Genomic DNA, 13,470 nt, shown 5'->3' on the forward strand with positions numbered 1-13,470 from the left:
TAAAGACAATAATGTGACTTTTTACAAAACAGATATGAAATTAATATAGCAATGTCTCTTTTTGGAACAGGGAAAAGCAGGAAGAAAGAGAAATGCCAGGACTCTGACCTGTACCCTCTCATGGAAATGGAACTATGCCCTTGTAATGTATTTATATCTCAACCTTATGGAAACTGGTCAGATTGCATTATTCCAGAAGGCAGAAGAGAGTCTCAGCGAGGAGGATTTCGGGTGCAAGGAGAAAGCAAAGAATGTGGAAAAGGAATGCGCTTTCGAGCTATAGCCTGCTCTGATAAAAATGGAAGACCTGTTGACCCCTCATACTGCAGCAGCTCTGGTAAGGAGTACAGATGGGAACATACACAGCCCAGGAGGTGTGTCGATGGTCTAGAATTAGTAGCTTTGTTCTTTAAAAATTGTTTTATTTCTCCTTGGTCAATAACACACTACCTTTCATAAAATGCAGGCATTTGGAATGCATAGATCCATATTTTACTGATTATTTGGAATGTGATTAGTTTGGATCCTTAACTCCGTCCTTTGGCCACTTGGTTAACTGTGGACGAGTACAGTTGCTCTACTTGACTGAAAAAGCCATATTTAATTAAAAAATACATCTTGGGGTATGTTTTGGTGCTCTGATCATACATCTAGAAAGCAACCAGGCTGTGAGTTTCTTCCAAGTTAGTTGCCAAAATACCAATTAAAATATTGATTTAAAATGTTTTACCTTGTAATATATAAGAATATCTAAATTAATAGAATAAAACTGTAGGAATAAAACATAGGCAATCTGGGAGAGTGCTGTGAGCTGTCAGTTAGGAAGAAGACTTTTTTTTTTCCATCTTGGGAAAATTTGAAAGATAGGGGTGAATGGGGAAAAGAATGAGAAAGAATGAGATTAAATACAATTGGGGTAAATGTTGTTGGGAGGGTGGGGTGGCCTGAGACTAATGATTACAATGGAGCCTATGAATTTCATACTCTAGTTTGTCTTTTTTTTTTTTTTTTTTTTTTTTTTTTTTTTTTTTTTTTTTAAGACTAAAATGGTTACGATTTTTACAGAGTATGAAAGAGAAGTCATGTTTGACTGGCAAACTCTGGGAGGATAAAAGATTTTGGCCTCTGGGATCAAAGTCTTGTGTTCTAATCAGCTTTCTCAATAATATTAGAAATTGTAAGTTGATTAAGTTCTGACATAGAAGGCAGATAAATGAGAGTTTGTCTTCATTCCCCATGCATTAGCTGTTCTTTAAGATAGGCCCATATCATTATATGAATACAACTTAAAGCTTAATAACTTTTTAATTGGTGAAATCATTGCTCTGCTTCCTGGGGTACTCTATAAAATTTTCTTCAGTAATTTGACTCCTAGAAACATTAAACACATCACAAACAAGTTGTGGATCTGTTTTATGAAAGCCAAACCTGGTTGGCTGTAATCTTTGTTTTTCCATTTATGTATGTATGTATGTATGCGCACACACACACACACACACACACACACACACACAGTGTTTTCTGAAAATTACTTTTCCTTTCTCCTATTGAAATGTTTGACTTACAATGTTGTATACATTTAAGGTGTACAGCATGTTAAATTCATAGAATTTTATAGGGAGATGATTGCTGTTGCAGTGATAATTGGCATCACTATCACATTACAAAATTATTTCTTTTTAGTGGTTGGAATAATTAAGTTCTGGTCTCTTAGCAATTTGATTATAACACAATTATAGGTGTGTATATTCACTATAGGGTGCATTAAATCTCTAGGACCTATTTACTAATTGCAAATTGATATAGCTTAATAACATGTGTCCTATCCCCCAAGCCCAACCCCTCATCTCCTGGTAAACACCATTCTACTGTTTTTACAAGTTTGATTTCTTTACACTACACATATAACGATATCATACAGTATTTGACTTTCTCTTTCTGAATTAGCTTACTTAGTGTAATATCTTCAGGGTCAATCCATGTTGTTACAAATGGCAGGATGTCCTGATGGCCAAATCATATTCCCTGATTTTATATATATATATGTGTGTGTATATATATATATATATACACACACATATATATATACACACATAGATATGTATATATATATAATATATGTAACATATATATATTATGTGTATTATATATGTAACATATATATATTATATATATGTTACATATATATTACATATATATAATATATATAAATATAATCAGAGATATAACATATAATATGTAACATATAATATGTTATGTATATATATTACATACATATATATATATTACATATATATAATACAGCACATCTTCTTTGTCCATTCATCTGTTAATGGGCACATAGGTTATTTCCATAGCTTGGCTATTGTGAATAATGTGGCAACGAACACAGGAGTATATTTCTTTGATACCCTGTTTTTATTTCCTTTAGGTATGTACCCAGATGTGGGATTCCTATATCCCATAGTAGATCTATTGTTAATATTAGAGTAACTTTAATATTGTTTTCCATAGTGGTTGAACCAATTTCATTCCTACCAACAGGTGTACAAGGGGTACCTTTTCTCCATATCCTCAACATTGATTATTTCTTCTTTATAGCCATTTTAACAGGTATGAGGTGTTATTTTGCTATGGTTTTGAGTTGGATTTCCCTGATTGTTAGTTATGTTGAAAATCTTTTCATCTACCTATTAGCCATTTGGATGTTTTTGAGGGAATGTCTATTTCTCTGCCTGTTTCATAAGTAGATGGAGTGTGTTCTTTGTATATTATAGTGCTATCTGAAACATAGTTGGCAAAAAGTTTTCTCCCATTTGCTATGTTTCCATTTCATTTTGTTGACTGCTTCTCTTGCTATGCAGAAGCTTAAGTTTGATATAATCTTATCGGGGTTGCTGCTGTTGTGGTGATAGATCCAAAACCTCATTACCAAAAGCAATGTTAAATAACATCTTCACTGCATTTTCTTCTAGGAGTTTCATGGTATCAGGTTGTATATTTAAATCTTTGATATCTTTTATTAAATTTTTTAGTGTAAGATAAGGACCCAGTTTCATTGTTCTGCATGTGTTCAGTTTTTCCAACACTATCTAAAGAGATCATCATTCCCCCGTTGGGTGTGCCCTCCTTTCTTGTTGAATCTTAGTTGACTGAATATGCATGGATTTTCTTCTGGGCTCTCTATTCTGTTTCATTGGTCCATGTCTTTTTATGCCAATATTATTCTATTTTTATTATGAGAGATTTGTAGTATGACTTGAAATCAGGAGTGTGATAACTCCATCTTTGTTCAGCCTCAGGATTGTGTTGGCTATTTGGGGTCCTTGGTGATTCCATTTCTCTCTCTCCATCTTCTCTATATAAAGAATGCTCTCGGGGCACCTGGGTGGCTCAGTCGGTTGAGTGTCCGACTTCGGCTCAGGTCATGATCTCGCGGTCCGTGAGTTCAAGCCCCGCGTCGGGCTCTGGGCTGATGGCTCAGAGCCTGGAGCCTGCTTTCGATTCTGTGTCTCCCTCTCTTTCTATGCCCATCCCCTGCTCATGCTCTGTCTCTCTCTCTCTGTCAAAAATAAATAAACATTAAAAAAAATAAAATAAAAAAAAATAAAAAAAAGAATGCTCTCTGAATTTTGATAAAGATGACATTAAATCTATAGAAGACTTTTGGGAGTAAGGACATCTTAACAAAATTCTTCTGATCCTTAAACATGGGTTGTTTTTTTCCATTTGTTGTTTTTACTTCAATTTTTTTCAACTAAGTTTTGTAGTTTTCATCATACAGATCTTTCACTTCCTTGGCTAAATTTATTCCTAGGTATTTTTATTGTTTTGGTGCTGTTGTGAATGGGATAGTTTTATTTTTCAGAAGTTTCATTATTACTACATAGTAACATAACTGATTTGGGGTGACATCTGGGTGGCTCAGCTGATTAAGTGTCCCACAATGTGTAGCCTGCTTGGGATTCTCTCTCTTTCCCCCTCTCTCTCTGCCCCTCTTGTGCTCACTTTGTCTCTCTTGAAATAAATTAAATAAAACTTAAAAAATAACTAATTTTTGTATGTTAATTTTTTTTTTTTTTTTTTTTGTCTTGGAACTGTATTGAAATTGCTGAGTAGTTTCAACAGTTTCTTCTTGGTTGAGTCTTTGGGGTTTTATTCAGTCTCCCAGCTGAGCTATTTCGGCTGCTTGAAGTTTTCTATATACAAAACAATACCACCTGCAAATAGTGACAATTTTAATTCTTTCTATCCTGTTTGGATGTTTCTTGTTTGGTTGCTTGGGGTTTGTGTTTTTGTTTTCTGTTTTGTTCTGTTTAATTGTTCCACCTAGGACTTCCAGTACTGTAGTGAACAAGAGAGGTAAGAGAGGACCATCTTGTCTTTTTCCTGTTTCAACATTGAATATAATGTTAGCTGTGAGTTTACCAAATGGGACCTTTATTATGTTGAGGTATGTTTCTTCCACACACAATCTGTTGAGGGTTTATATTGTGAAAGGATGTGATATTTTGTCAAATAATTTTTTTGCATTTATTTCAATGATCATGTGATGTTTGTCTCTCATTCTATTAATGTGATATATTTACTGATTTGTGTATGTTGAATCATCCTTGAATTGAAAGGACAGATCATACTTGATCATGGTGTATAATCACCATGTCTTACTCATTGTAGTCTCCTAATATTTTGTTAATTTTTTCATCTATTTTCATGAGTAGTATTCTATAGTACTCTTTTCTTGGAGTGTCCATATCTGACTTTGGTATGAGGGTAACACTGGCCGTGTAGGAAATTGAAATTATTTCCTCCTCTTCAATTTTTTTTTGAAGAGTTTGAGAAAAATTGGCATTAAGTCTTTTTTAAATGTTTCGTAGAATTCACCAGTGAAGCCTTCTGTTCCTGGGATTTTTTATGTTGGGAGGGTTTTGATAAATGGTTTAATCCCTTTACTCATTAATTTGTTCACATGTTTGATTCTGTCTTGATAGGTTGTGGGCTTCTAGAAATTAACTTATGTCTGCTAAATTACCTAATCTGTTGGCATGTAATCATTCACAGTAGCCTCTTATGATTATATATATATATTTCTGTGGTATCAGTTATAATCTCGCCTGTTCTGTTTCTAATTTTTAGTCTTTTTTTTTTTTTTCTTAGCCAAAGGTTTGTTAATTTTGTTTCAAACAGCTCTCCAGGGGCACCTGGATTGCTCAGTCAGTTAAGCGACCAAATTTGGCTCAGGTTGTGATCTCAGGACTTGAGAGTTTGAGCCCCACATCAGGCTCTCTGCTGACAGCTGGGAGCCTAGAGCCTGCTGTAGATTCTGTCTGTCTGTCTGTCTCTATGTCCCTCCTCCGCCCTCTCTAAAATAAACATTAAATAAAAAGAAAGAAACCAGCTCTTAGTTTCATTGATCCTTCCTGTTTTTCCAATCTCTATTTCTTTATTTCCCCTCCTTTCTTATTTCCTTCCTTCTGATATTTTGGGCTTAATTTATTTTTCTAGTTGGTTGAGGTTTTAGGGTAGCTTGAGATCTAACTTCTTAATGTATCCACTTATTGTTATAAACTTTTCTCTCAGAACTACTTTTGTAGGATCCCATAGGATTTGATAGGCTGTTTTTCCATTTTTATTAGTTTTAACTTCCTGATTTCCCATTTGATTTCTTCTTTGACCCATTGCTTGTTCATAAGTTTGTTGTTAAGTTTCAACGTATTTATAAACTTGTTAGATTTTTTTTTTTTTATTTCTAGTTTCATAGCAGTGTGGTCAGAAAATATAGTAGGACTTCACTCTTAAATTTTGTTAAGTATTGTTTTGTGTCCTGTTATGTGTTCTATCCTGGTTAATGTTTCATGTGCACTTGAGGAAACAATGCATTCTTCTGTTGGGTGGAATAGCCTATATAATCTCAACTCCATTTGGACTAAAGTATTGTTCACTTCTAACATTTCCTTGTTTTCTTTTTCTATTGGGATGATCTATCCACTATTGGCAGTGTGGTATTGAACTCTCCTGCTAATAAATAGTTGTCTATTTCTCTTGTTAGATCTGTTAGTGTTTACTTAACATCAGGTGCTCTAATGATGAATGTGTATACACTTGGGGATGTTAGACCTTATTGATGTATTGACTCCATTATATAATCTTTGTTGTTGCTTTTTTGGGGGCTGAAGTCTGTTTTGTCTAAGTATGGCCATCCCCACTTTCTTTTGGTTCCCACTTGCATGAGATATATTCTTCTTCTGTCCCTTCAAAATTGGAGTGTATGTATGTCTTTAAAGTTGAAATGAGTTTCCTGTAGTCATCATACAGTTAGGTTGTTTTTCTATCCATACAGCCATTCTGTGCCTTTTGATTGATGAATTCAACCCATTTACACTTAAAAGTGATTACTGATATGTAAAGACTTAAAACCACCATCTTATAGTCTGCCTTTGGTTATTTATCTCCAGTGTTCTTGACCGTCTCTTTCTGCCTACCTTTGTAAATTGGTAGTTTTCCACAGTGATACGCTGTCTTCCTTTTTTTTATCTTTACTAATCTATTCCAGATTTTTGCTTTGTGGTTTCCATGAGGCTTACATAAAACATCTCCTAGATAAAACAGTCCATTTTGTGTTCATAATCCCTAATCTCGGGGTGCCTGGGTGGTTCAGTCAGTGAAGTGTCCAACTGTTTTTTTTTTTTAATTTTTTTTTTTTAACGTTTATTTTTTTTTGAGACCGAGACAGAGCACGAACGGGGGAGGAGCAGAGAGAGAGGGAGACACAGAATCGGAAGCAGGCTCCAGGCTCTGGGCCATCAGCCCAGAGCCCGATGCGGGGCTCGAACTCACGGACCGTGAGATCGTGACCTAAGCTGAAGTCGGACGCTTAACCGACTGAGCCACCCAGGTGCCCCTAAGTGTCCAACTCTTGATTATGGCTCGGGTCATGACCTACTGGTTCATGAGACTGACTACCACATCAGGCTCTGCACTGACATCACAGATAGTGATTCTCTCCTTTTCTCTCTGCCCCTCCCTGACTCACAAATGTGTACTCTGTCTCTCAAAATATGGAAATAAACTTAAAAAGAAGTTTATGTTGAAATTCGTTAGTTAACACAGTGTCATATTAGTCTCACATGTACAATAGTTATTTTTACATTTCCATATGATGTCCAGTGTTCAACACAAGTGTACTCCTTAATCCTCATCATCTACTGAACCCATTCCCCCACCCACCTGAACTCTGGTAACCATCCGTTTGTTCTACACAGTTAAGTCTTTTTCTTGGTCTACCTCTCTTTTCCCCCTTTGCTTGTTTGTTTTGTTTCTTAAATTCCACATGAGTGAAGTCATACAGTATTCTCCGTTCTCTTCTTTTGCTTAGCATAATATCTCTAACTTCATCCATGTCCTTGCAAATCGCAAGATTACATTTTTTATAGCTGTGTAGTATTGTGTGTGTGTGTGTGTGTGTGTGTGTGTGTGTGTGTGTGTACCATATCTTCATTATACATTCATCAGTGGACACTTGGGCTCTTCTTTTAATTTGGCTACTGTAGATAATGCTGCTATAAACATCAGGGTGAATGGATCCCTTTGACTAATATTTTTGTATTCTTTGGGTAAATACCTAGTAATGTGATTGTTGGATTGCAGGGTACATCTATTTTTTAACTTGTTGAGGAGCCTCCATACTCTTTCCCAGAATGGCTGTGCTAGTTTTCATTGTCCTCAACAGAGCAAGAAGGGTTTTCCTTTCTCCAGGTCCTTGCTAACACTTGTTGTTTGTGTTCTTCATTGGAGCCATTCTAGTAAGTGTGAGGTGATATCTCCTTATGGTTTTGATTTGCATTTGCCTGATAATCAGTGATGTTGAGCATCTTTTCATATGTCTTTTCATATGTCATTCATATCTTCTGCCCAATTTTTAATTACTCATTTTGGTGTGTTGAGTTTTATATCTTTTTATATATTTTGGATTCTAATCCTTTATTGGATAGGTCATTTGCAAATAACTTCAATTCAGTAGGTTGCCTGTTAATTTTATTGATTGTTTCCTTAACTGTGCAGAAGTTTTTTTTGTTTTTGTTTTTGTTTTACTTTGTTTTGTTTGATGCAGTGCCAATAGTTTATTTTGGCTTTGGTTTCCCTTGCCTCAGGAAACATAGCTAAAATTAAGTTGTTATGGGCAATGCAAAGAAATTATAGCCTGTGTTCTATAGAATTTTTATGCTTTCAGGTCTCACATTTAGGTCTTTGATCCATTTTTGAATTTGTTTTTGTGTATGGTGTAAGTGGTCCAGTTTCATTCTTCTGTATGTTGCTGTTGAGTTTTTCCAAAACCATTTGTTGAAGAGACCATCTTTTTTTCCCTCATTGGATATTCTTTCCTGCTCTGTTGGAGCTTAATTGGCCACATAATTGTGGGTTCATTTCTGGATTTTCTTTTTGGTTTGATTCATCTGTGCGTGTGTGTGTGTGTGTGTGTGTGTGTGTGTGTGTGCGCGCGCCTGTACCATACTATTTTGATTACTGCAGCTTTGTCATATAACTTGGTCTGGAATTGTGATACCAGACTTTACTTTTTCAAGATTGCTTTGGTTATTTGGGGTCTTCTGTGGTTCCAAAAAAATTTAAGATTGTTCTAGCTCTGTGGAGAATGCTGGTGGTATTTTGATAGGGATTGCATTAGATGTGTAGATTGCTTTGGGTAGTGTAGACTTTTTAACAATATTTGTACTTCCAATCCATGAATATGGAATGACTTTCCCATTCTTAGTGTTCTCTTCAATTTCTTTCAGTGTTTTATAGTTTACAGAATACAAGTCTTTCACCTCGGTGGTGAGGTTTATTCCTACATACCTTACTATTTTGGGTGCAGTTGTACATGGGATTGATGCCTTAATTTCCAATTCTGCTGCTTCATTAGCATGTATAGAAATGTGGCACATTTCTGTACATTTTTTTTTATCTTGTGACTGATTTTCTTGATCACTTCTAGAAGTTTTTTGGAGTCTTTCAGGTTTTCTGTATATAGTACATCATCTGCAATTACTGAAAGTTTTACTTCTTGCTGATTTGGATGCTTTTTATTTATTTTTGTCTGATTGCTGTGGCTAGGACTTCCAGTACTATGTTAAATACTAATGGTAAGAGTGGACATCCCTGTCTTGTTCCTGACCATACAGGAAAAGCTCTTCTTTTTTTTCCCATTGAGAATGATGTTAGCTGTGGGTTTTTCATGTATTTCCATTATTTTGTTGAGGTATGTTCCCTTTAACGCTACATTGTTGAATGTTTTTATCAAGAATGAATATTGTACTTTGTCAAATGTTTTTTCTGCATTTGGTCATTGGTTTATTTCTGAATGCACTTGTTGACAGATATCTTCTGAGTCCTGTGGAGTAATGTGCCAAGGCACTTTTGTTCTATTATAGATGTCTAATTAGTTATTACAAGGGGAGAAGGGAGGGGTAACTCGCTGTCCTCATACTGATGTCATGTACATGTTGGTTTAGTCATTCATTTGAGAAAAATGTGTATTTTGAACACCAGCTATGTATCTGCCCATCTTCTATGATTTGGGTGTACATTTAATGTGAAACAAAGTATTCATGAAGTTAATTGTCTAGTGGGGGATAAAAACAAAACAAAAGGAATTTTAAGTTTTTATTAGCTCTTTGGATGCTGAGTATAAAATCTTGACATAAACTTTAAGGAAGTCCTTAAAGTAACATAAACTTGAGATGTGAAGGCTGAGAAAGAAGCAACCATGTGAAAAGTTCATACAAGATCATCAATATATTCTGAAGAGATAAGGTAAGCAAGAAGTTCTTGCAAAAAAAAAGTTTTCTATTTGAATATAGTGAGTGAGGAGCGAATTTTGTGAAGTGAGGTTGAACAAGTAGGCAGAATCTTGTAGGACAAGGAGAGGAGAACAGATATAATTTAAGTGCAATCATAGATGAGAAGGGGGGAGTTAATATAATCCAATTTAAATTTTAAAAGATTAATGGATATGATTGACATACAAGGTGTTTCAGGCATACAGTGTAATGATACAGTATTTGTATATATTGTAAAATCAAAGACACATGGTTAAAATTTTCTTTTTTGGGATTAGAATTTTTAAGATTTTACTTAGAACTTTCAAATATACAATGGAGTATTAACTATGTGGCACATAACATTTTATGATTTATATGTGTGGAAGTTTGTTCCTTTTTACCCATTTTATCCACTTCCCATCACGTCCCACTGGCAACCACCAGTCTGTTTCTTATGAGTTCAGTTTTGCTTTTGCTTTTTTGTTTTTGTTTATTTTCCAATTCTGCATATAAGTAAAATCATACAGTATTTTTCTTTCTCTCCAATTTATTTTACTTGGTATAATGCCTTCAAGCTCTATCTATGTTGTTGCAAATTGCAAGATTTCTTTTTTTATATCTGGATAATAATCTATTGTATATTTCTATTGTTTTCTTTAGCTACCCATCCATTGATGGATACTTAGGTTGCTTGGCTATTGGAAATGGTCCTGCAATTAACATGGGGGTACACATATCTTTTGAAGTTTGTGTTCTATTTTCTTTTTTCCAGGTAAATACCAGAGGTGGAGTTGCTGGATCATGATGTTTCTATTTTTAATTTTCTGAGGACGATTTATACTGTTTGCCACAGTGGCTAACCAAGTTTACTTTCTCCACAACCATGCACATGGGTTCTTTCTCTACATCCTCAACAATACTTACTTGTTATCTTTTTGATAATAGCCATTCTAAGAGACATGAGGTGATACCTTCTTGTGACTGATTTGCATCTTCCTAAAAAATTTCTTAAATGTTAATTTTTTTGAGAGAGAGAGACAGAAAGAGTGCGAGTCATGGAGGGGCAGAGAGGGGGAGACAGAATCTGAAGCAGGCTCCAGGCTCTGAGCTGTCAGCACAGACATGGGTCTTGAACCCATGAACTGTAAGATCATGACTTGAGCCAAGTCAGATGCTTAACTGACTGAGCCACCCAGGTGCCCCTGGTTTGTATCTTCTTGATGATTAGTGATGTTGAGCATCTTTTCGTGTGGCAGTTGGCCATCTGTACACCTGAAAAAAGGTCTGTTCAGAACCTCTGCTTTTTTTATCATGTTTTGTTTGTGGTTTTGGGGGTTTCATTTTGTTGTTTTGCTACTGAGTTGTAGGAGTTCTCTATTTATTTTGGTTATTAACCCCCGATCAGATACATGACTTGCAAATATATTCTCACATTCTATAGGTTATCTTTTTATCTTGCTGATGGTCTCCTTTGCTTTGTAGAAGGCTTTTTAATTTGATATAGTGCCAATAGTTTATTTTTTGCTTCTATTGCTTTTGCTTTTTGTGTCAAATCCAAAAAAAAAAAAAATCATTGCAAAGACTGATATCTAGAAGCTTACCACCTAGGTTATCTTCCAGGAGTTTCATGGTTACAAGTCTTAGATTTAAGTCTTTATTCCATTTTGATTTCTTTTTTGTGTAAGGTACAAGGTAGTGGTACAATTTCATTCTTCTGCATGTGGCTGTCGAGTTTTCCCAACATTATTTATTAGAGACTGTTCTTTCCCCATTGTAAATTCTTGGCTCTTTTGTCATAAATTAATCTGCCATATATTTGTGGGTTTCTTTGTGGGCTCCCTGTGTCGGTTTTTAATGCCAATATCATACTATTGTTATTTGCTTTGTAGCATAATTTGAAATCAATCATGATATCTATGGTTTTGTTCCTAAAATTACTTTGACTATTTGGGGTGTTTGTGGTTCCATAACAATTCCAGGAATTTGTTCTATTTCTTTGAAAAATGCCATTGGGATTTTTGTAAGAATTAAAATGTATCTGTAGATTCTTTTGATTAGTATGGACACTGTAATACTATTTCTAGCCCATTAGTACTGAATACCTTTCCATTCATTTTTCAGTTTCTTTTATCAGTGTCTTATAGTTTTCAGTGTATAGGTTTTTCTCCTCCTTGGTTAAACTTACTGCTAGGCATTTTATTCTTTTGATGTAATTATAAGTGGGATTGTTTTCTTACATTTTTTTGTAGTTCATTAATATATATAAAGAAATACAACTGATATACATATAGATATTCCATTTCTGTATCCCAAAAGCTAACCTAATTCTTTTATTAGTTATTATGATTTTTATGGGGTCTTAAGAGTTTTCTGTATACAAAATCATGTGCCTGCAAATTGTGACAGTTTAGTAGAATTCAACAGTGAAGCCATCTGGTTCTGTACTTTGGTTTGTTGGGAGATTTTGACAACTGATTCTATCTCCTTAACAGTAATTGATCTGTTCAGATTTTCTACTTCATGATTCACTGTTGGTTGTTTGTGTTTCTAGAAATGTATTCATTTCTTATAGGTTCTCCAATTTGTTGGCATACACTTGTTCATAGTAGTCCCTTAAGATCCTTTAGATTTCTGTGATATCAGTTATGTTTCTCCTTGCATTTCATATTTCAAATCCTGGCTTTTTCTTGGTGAGTCTAGTTAAAGGTTTGTTAATTTTATCTTTTCAAAGAAGCAGCTCTGGTTTTCATTGATATCTTCTATTTTCTTTTGAGTCTCTATTTCATTTATTTCTTTTCTGGTCTTTGTTATTTTATTTTTCCTCTAACTTCAGCCTTCATTGTTCTTTTTCTAAAATCTTGGGGTGTAAAGTTAGATTATTAGATTTTTCTTGTTTTTTAAAGTAGGCATTTACCACTCTGAACTTTGCTCTTAGAACTTCTTAAGCTGCAACTTTTTTAAAATGTTTATTTATTTTGAGAGAGAGCATGTGCTCATGCATGGGCAGTGGAAAAGCAGAGAAGGATAGAGAGAATCAAGCAGGCTCCTTGCTGTCAGCACAGAGCCCGACATGGGGCTAGATCTCATGAACTGTGAGATCATGACCTGAGTTGAAAAAAAGAGTTGGGTGCTTAACCGACTAAACCACCCAGATGTCCCTTGAGCTGAACCTTTTAAGTTTTGGAGTGGGTATTTCCATTCTCACTGACTGAGTACTTTTTGATTTCTCTTTATTCCTCCTTTGACCCATTAGTTTTTCAGTTGCATGTTGTTTAATCTTCACATATTTGTTAGTTTTCTGGTTTTCCTGTAATTTCTAGTTTTATACTATTGTGGTTAGAAAAATGCTTAATGTGATTTCAATATTCTTTTTTTTTGTAGTTCTGAATATTTTATTTTATTTTTTTATTTTTTAAAATTTACATCCAAATTAGTTAGCATATAGTGAAACAATGATTTCAGGAGTAGATTCCTTAATGCCCCTTACCCATTTAGCCCATCCCCCCTCCCACAACCCCTCCAGCAACCCTCAGTTTGTTCTCCATATTTATGAGTCTCTTCTGTTTGGTCCCCCTTCCTGTTTTTATATTATTTTTGTTTCCCTTCCCTTACGTTCATCTGTTTTGTCTCTTAAAGTCCTCATATGAGTGAA

At 34.8% G+C, this 13,470-nt stretch overlaps 1 protein-coding gene across 1 annotated transcript in view; it reads left to right on the forward strand.

Annotated features, from left to right (window-relative positions):
• Positions 1 to 13,470, forward strand: part of THSD7B (thrombospondin type 1 domain containing 7B) — a 746,473-nt gene that overhangs the window by 506,380 nt on the left and 226,623 nt on the right. Inside the window, exon 13 of the mRNA XM_042948618.1 lies at positions 71 to 337. Within this exon, the coding sequence (XP_042804552.1) occupies positions 71 to 337 (267 nt within the window). The remainder of the gene's footprint in view (positions 1 to 70; positions 338 to 13,470) is intronic.

Source organism: Panthera leo, chromosome C1 (genome assembly GCF_018350215.1).
Source record: "Panthera leo isolate Ple1 chromosome C1, P.leo_Ple1_pat1.1, whole genome shotgun sequence".
NCBI classification, from domain to species: domain Eukaryota; kingdom Metazoa; phylum Chordata; class Mammalia; order Carnivora; family Felidae; genus Panthera; species Panthera leo.